Below are 6,411 nucleotides of genomic sequence, written 5' to 3'. Positions count from 1 at the left end.
CTATGTGTCAGATGTATCGTTTTAAGTGCAGCAGTTCAGATGAACTTGAATCAATAGCGATGCAATCAATGAGTGACAGGAATCGTCTGCTCAGACTGATTAGTTTATATAATGAATCACATTCATTTAAGTTTTCTCTTCGCTGACACAAATATCAGTATCTGCTAAGATTTTTGTTTTTGACAATTTCACATAGACCTGAGCATAAAAAATACACAGGGTGGTCTAATCAGGGATCAAATTACAAAGATTGTGAACATAAAGGGCTTGTTTGGACTATTTTAAACCATTGTCAATAACTTTCAAAAAGACAATAAACAGGGGGATCGTTTTCAAATAGCGATAATTGTGTATGAAATATTTTGCCGTGATAATCAAGTTACACATAAATTCAGCTTGTCTATCCTCCAATTGAAAAACAAACCTCTCTTCAAACTTCAAACCGTGGGCTGCTTATGGAATAACAAAAGGCAACCACTAGTTGTGATGATGTTAAAGGAGTACTTCAAGGGTAGCAATATTATGTTCCTCTCTTCAATGACACTCTGGTTTGTTTGATCATATTTCAAGCTCAACACACACTAGTAATAACAGAATATTTGTCAATATGATGGTACTATCATCAGACCTGAGTCATAAATAGGCTATAGGTCAAATGCTTTCAACTACTCTATTTAAGGGCACTTGATTTTTTGGGACTATTCCATTGGTTCAATTGTACAGTGTAGGTTAAATCATGCTCAGCTTGAGTATTTGAATGTAGTTGACATCAACCAGTGTACACATATCTAAGTTGTCACAGTACCTACCTATAACTGGTATTTTTGTACCAGTAAAAAAAGGATTTGGGGATTTGTTTGAATTCATCAGGTGGATTACCTAATGTTCTAGGCTTGACTCCTTGATTCTGTGAACAGCTTCAGGGTGACGTCTATCTCTTATTCTCAGGCAGTTGTTCTCTTCGCACTCCTTGCGGGATCCAGTGTTAGTGTGGCATATGTCTTTCAAGCAAGTGGACCTGGAGAAGATGCGGGATCTCCGCCCCAAACCAAAAGTGAGACGTGGATCAATGTGTTGACGTTTGGCCTCTCCTGCTCTGACACAGTTGACTAATAATGGTTTTATTACAGTATAATAAAATAGAGAGTAATGGAACTGTTTTGTCCGTTCAAGGATGGAAACTGTTCATTGGCATCACCACTGTACCTTTTCCTCCATATTGCACCTTTTTTCTGGAACAGTAGGCTAATAGACTTACAGTGGTAACCCAATATTTAAGATTGACGTAACATTTCCTGCAGCCTGGTTGCCTTTAGCCGTGGTCATTTGTGTCGTCACGATGCCATAGCCTATTATGTGTAGCACACACAAACTGTGTTTACCAGGCTACGTCTTCAGCATGCTGAAGTCTTTGCTAAGCGAGTATGGTGTCCATATTAAGGACACATCCATGGACGTTGTGTCAATCACTTGTTGGTGTGTCGGTGTGTCTCGTTAGCGCTGATGCTAATTGTGTTCTATTGTCCCAGCTCTCTCAGACTCCCTGTGGGTTAGCTCCGCAGGATCATGTAAGGGCAGATGTTTTGAATTGGAGGAAGCTTTACCGCCAGGTTGCAGATGTGACAACTTGTGCAAAACCTACTACAGCTGCTGCTCAGATTTCGACGAGCACTGTTTAAAAACAGGTTTGTATACCCGCAATACAGAGTGCCTGGATTCAGCCCTTAGCCGTGATACATATATTGGCAAAATTACCACAAACCCCTGAGGTGCCTTATTGCTAATATAAATTGGTTGCCAATGTAATTAGAGCAGTATAAATAAATGTTTTTCCATACCTGTGGTATACGGTCTGATTAACCACAGCTTTCAGCCAATCAGCATTCAGGGCTCGAACCACCCAGTTATATTCCCCAGTATGCACAGAGTATAACCATCCACTACTGTTAAAAATAATGTACACCAAATTAAACAATGGCTGATATGGAATTTGCTATCTGATTTTGTGTGTGTGCATGAGTCATGACTATGGTTTTGTAGTAGCTAGTTGTTGATGCTGAATACAGACTTATGTCCCTTCCCTGGTGCAGCGGGGAGCTTTGAGTGCAGTGAAGATCGCTGTGGGGAGACGAGAAACGATGACCACGCTTGCCACTGCTCAGAAGACTGTCTGGCGAGAGGAGACTGCTGCACCAACTACAAAGCCCTCTGCAAAGGTACACACTCGAACTAGGGTTGTATGAAAGGCTTTTGAAGAAAGTGAATTTAGGTCAGTTCATTCCGTATTGGAACCAAATGAGAAGGCAGTCGGTTAGAAGGAAAAGTAGAATGTGGGCTTTGGGTTCTTGTTGTGCATTTTCCCTTTGGACTGCAGAAGTGCATTAGTTTCACTGTTGTTTACACTACAATGAACCTATAAAAAGATATGAGTCTCTTATATACATAGTAATTTTCACATTCTACATCAGGGGTATTCAACTCTTACACTCGTGGTCCAGAGTCTGCTGGTTTTCTGTTTCTACCTAATAATTAATGGCACCCACCTGGTGTCCCAGGTCTAAATCAGTCCCTGATTAAAGGGCAACATTGAAAAAGACGCAGTGAAACTGGCTTCGAGGTCCCGAGTTGAGTTTGAGGGTTCTACATTGCATGCATGTTTTCTATTCTTCTCACTCTCTGACAAGCTTTGATCATCCAAATACTTTCAAAATGAAGAAGTGATACTTTGCAACAAGCAGTGTGAGGGAAATTCTTCTTCTGAATCAAATTCCAAAGCACCGGCAACAGACTTTTGCAGACTTGCGCTAGACTTTAACTTTTCAAATTCTCCTATTTGCAGGAGACACTAAATGGGTGGACGATGAGTGTGAGGAGATCACAGGCCCTGAATGTCCTGCAGGGTAAGTTTGAATCAAAAACTCAATCAACGTTAATGATTTTATCCTCAGAAACAGTGACAGTGGCTTTATGGTCTGGAGGAAAGGGGCAGCAGCACAGCAGTCGCCTCCAACTTGGACTGGAACCAGTAGCCCGGTGGACGCCTTTTGACCTAACACTACAAGGCCATATGGTTCCCATATCATTTGTGTAAACTAAACAAGTGACATCCCATCAACAGTTAATTTTCCATGACAGCTTTTGAGTATTTGGTCCTTATTCCCAGTTTTATCCGTCCTCCTCTGATCATGCTGTCGGTGGATGGGTTCCGGGACTCCTACATGAAGAAGGGCAAAGCTGTGATCCCCAACATGGAGAAACTGAGTAAGTCACTCCCACTCACACCCTGACACTAGATAGGCCATAGTGTAGCTATACTGTTGTTGAAGGCAGACAAAGTCAGGAACCCAAGCGACTTAGTTACATATCAATCAAATGTATTTTATACATTTCTTTTTTACATCAGCAGTTGTCACAGAGTGCCTTACAGATACCCAGCCTAAAACCCCCAAAGAGCAAGCAATGCAGAGGTAGAAGCACAGTGGCTCGGAAAAACTCCCTAGAAGGCATAAGGGTCTCTAGGAATAAAACAACATTCTCCTCTCCTCTACGCTACTATTAGATTTTAGACCCGGAATGGATGAGTTGAAGTGAGGTGCTTTCACTTTAGATTTCATGCAGTGTGATGAATGATTCTAGGCTACTGATAATATATTGATCATTTGCTAATTTCTTTCCATATAGGAACATGTGGCACTCATGCACCCTACATGCGACCAGTGTACCCCTCCAAAACTTTCCCCAATTTGTATACTCTTGCCACGGTATGGTTACTTATTGTCCATATGAATATGCCACTGTTTTATTGAAACTTGAAATAAAATATGTTTTCAATTAGATGGATCCCAATTCAGATACATTGTAACAACATGTTACATTATGCATTATAATAACATTGTAACAATTTTTATACAGATCTTCGTCAATTATGTTTCGCTGGTATATCTGAGTTGTGATGTTTTCAAGGGGCTATATCCCGAGTCTCATGGAATAGTGGGCAACTCCATGCATGACCCCGTGTTTGACGCCAACTTCAGCCTGAGGGGGAGGGAGAAACTGAACCACCGCTGGTGGGGTGGCCAACCTGTAAGTGCACAGACACTGTCCATTTCTTCACGCTTACACAGTTTTTAAACTTAGGGAAATACACTAAAGGTTTGCAGAATCACAATGACATTTCTAATGTAAGATAGTAACTTGGAGCAGCATCAAGTGGTTAGGAATGGATAAGATAATAAATGAATGTTTTTTGTTGTTGTTGCATACTGTATGCCTCATGTTTTATATCTGTGCTTGGAACAATACCTGTTTCCATGTATCTGTAGATTTGGATCACTGCAGAGAAGCAAGGGGTGAAGGCAGGAACCTTCTTCTGGCCGTGGTGAGTTAACTTGGTCTCTTTGTCAATGGCTATTTTGACCGTCAACGACGGTGGCCTGTTAGAGCAAAATGACACAACAAATAATTGATCAGTTGATTAAAAAACCAAGACCATTCGTTATTTATAAAACATTAATACGGAGTGGTGAAACTTAATATAAAGATGATAATAAGGGTCAATATAAATGCAAATAAGTTGTGATTTTACTGAAATAGTGCAAATCATTTGCACATCTATTAACTAATAATGACGAGGGTCTGGTCCTTCCTGCGGCACATCCATACAAACAATGCCCCCCCCCACGCAATCAGACACATTGGCCATTGAGCTTCCAAAGCATGGTAGCCTAGAGCCCAGTTTGTTTTGCTAGCGAGTTGCACTAATTAGCATAACCACATGTTAGACTGCCAGGCAAACACTTTGGTTGATATTTCTTTTAGCTAAATAATGTACCCTCATAACATGTAGTTATTCTAGAACTAAGTCATGAGATACTTGCAAGTATACTTGACTGACATGTCTGTCGTTGCAGGGTGATTCCACTGGAGAGGAGAATCCTGACCATCCTGCGTTGGCTTAGTCTTCCTGACGATGAGAGGTTAGATATTCTTCCCCAATGCTCATTAAATATGAACATCAATCTGCACCAACCTCACTTCCACCAATTTCCCCAAAAGACTAAGCTACTCAGCCTTATAAGAGTGTTAATAGATAGGAGAATCAAGCTGCTGTACTGTACTGAATAGGTCAGAGGTTGAGCTGTGTGTCTGTGTGATATTTCTAGGCCCTATGTATACGCTGTCCACTCAGAGCAGCCCGACACATTCGGACACAGACTGGGACCCTTCAGCAATGAGGTGAGCTCCTTTGATTGGGCCAGACATAACCTCGTCCCCAGTCCCGAATTGGTTCGACAGAGAGAGAGCCGGCTGGTGGATGAGATTAGGCCAGAGATAGTTGATGGTTGCTATGGGGCGGGGTGGGTGTTGTGGGGGGAGGGGTTCACGTAAGAGCAACTCATCTTAAGGGGATAAAGAGCTAAATCATGTTGCGGTCTCTAACTTTGGTGATATTTACGCATTTTTACACATTAATACTGTAAATACAGGTCAAATGTTGTCATGAACCACAAATGACAAATTCTAGAGATTGTTGTTGAGGTATGGCTTACTGTAGTAACCTTTGTGTGTTTTGTGTGTTATAGTTGGACAACCCCCTAAGGGAGATTGATAATGTCATTGGTCAGCTGATGAACGGCCTGAAGCAGATGAACCTACACCGCTGTGTTAACGTCATCGTCGTTGGAGACCATGGTATGGAACAACGGGCCACAAGGAGCCTATGTCTACTCTGGTTAACTGACCGAATAACATTCAAAACAGATTTCCCTGATGTTTTGATAACAGTGTGAAAAAATACATATTTACCTTTTTGTAATCTTGTTATTTGATGTCTGCAACCAGAAAAACATTTTATAACCATTAAATAAAGTTATTGTGAAGTCCCATGTCGACTTTTGTTCCATGGGAAATGTTTACTAACCTTGGCTTATGCGTAAGGCCGTCATTGTAAATAAGAATTTGTTCTTAACTGACTTACCTAGTTAAATACAATTCAAATTAATTTTAATTAAATAAATTACATAAAAATAACTTGTCTCTTTCTGCCCCTAGGAATGGAGGAGGCCCACTGTGAAAGGACTGAGTTCCTCAGTACCTATCCTGTGAACGTGGACGAGATCAATCTGATCCCTGGATCTCTTGGGAGAATCCGGGCCCGGGATCCCAAGTCAACCACATGTGAGTTACACAGTACTGTAAGAGAATGGACATAGCTGGATAGATGTGTGAACTAGAATGTGTTCACGCATCTTTCTTTCTTTCTAGTACATATTTTCCTATATAGCTGTTTTACTTTTTTATGTTTACAATTTTTCAGATGACCCAAAAGTAGTTGTGGCAAATCTTACAGTAAGTACACATGAAACATTTACGAAACAAAACAATTATTATGTTTTTGTTAGTTATTTTGCT

The 6,411-nt window shown here is 40.8% G+C and overlaps 1 protein-coding gene across 1 annotated transcript in view; it reads left to right on the top strand.

Moving 5' to 3' along the window:
• Positions 1-6,411, top strand: part of enpp2l (ectonucleotide pyrophosphatase/phosphodiesterase 2-like) — a 31,248-nt gene that overhangs the window by 720 nt on the left and 24,117 nt on the right. Inside the window, exons 2-14 of the mRNA XM_020505483.2 lie at positions 949-1,054; positions 1,530-1,685; positions 2,091-2,216; positions 2,840-2,900; positions 3,164-3,261; positions 3,682-3,761; positions 3,964-4,083; positions 4,323-4,378; positions 4,911-4,976; positions 5,163-5,235; positions 5,583-5,691; positions 6,052-6,177; positions 6,317-6,348. Coding sequence (XP_020361072.1) covers positions 949-1,054; positions 1,530-1,685; positions 2,091-2,216; positions 2,840-2,900; positions 3,164-3,261; positions 3,682-3,761; positions 3,964-4,083; positions 4,323-4,378; positions 4,911-4,976; positions 5,163-5,235; positions 5,583-5,691; positions 6,052-6,177; positions 6,317-6,348 — 1,209 coding nt within the window. The remainder of the gene's footprint in view (positions 1-948; positions 1,055-1,529; positions 1,686-2,090; positions 2,217-2,839; positions 2,901-3,163; positions 3,262-3,681; positions 3,762-3,963; positions 4,084-4,322; positions 4,379-4,910; positions 4,977-5,162; positions 5,236-5,582; positions 5,692-6,051; positions 6,178-6,316; positions 6,349-6,411) is intronic.

The sequence above is a fragment of the Oncorhynchus kisutch genome, linkage group LG17, assembly GCF_002021735.2.
Source record: "Oncorhynchus kisutch isolate 150728-3 linkage group LG17, Okis_V2, whole genome shotgun sequence".
Classification (NCBI taxonomy): Eukaryota; Metazoa; Chordata; class Actinopteri; order Salmoniformes; family Salmonidae; genus Oncorhynchus; species Oncorhynchus kisutch.
This window is presented reverse-complemented; position numbering and strand designations above follow the sequence as displayed.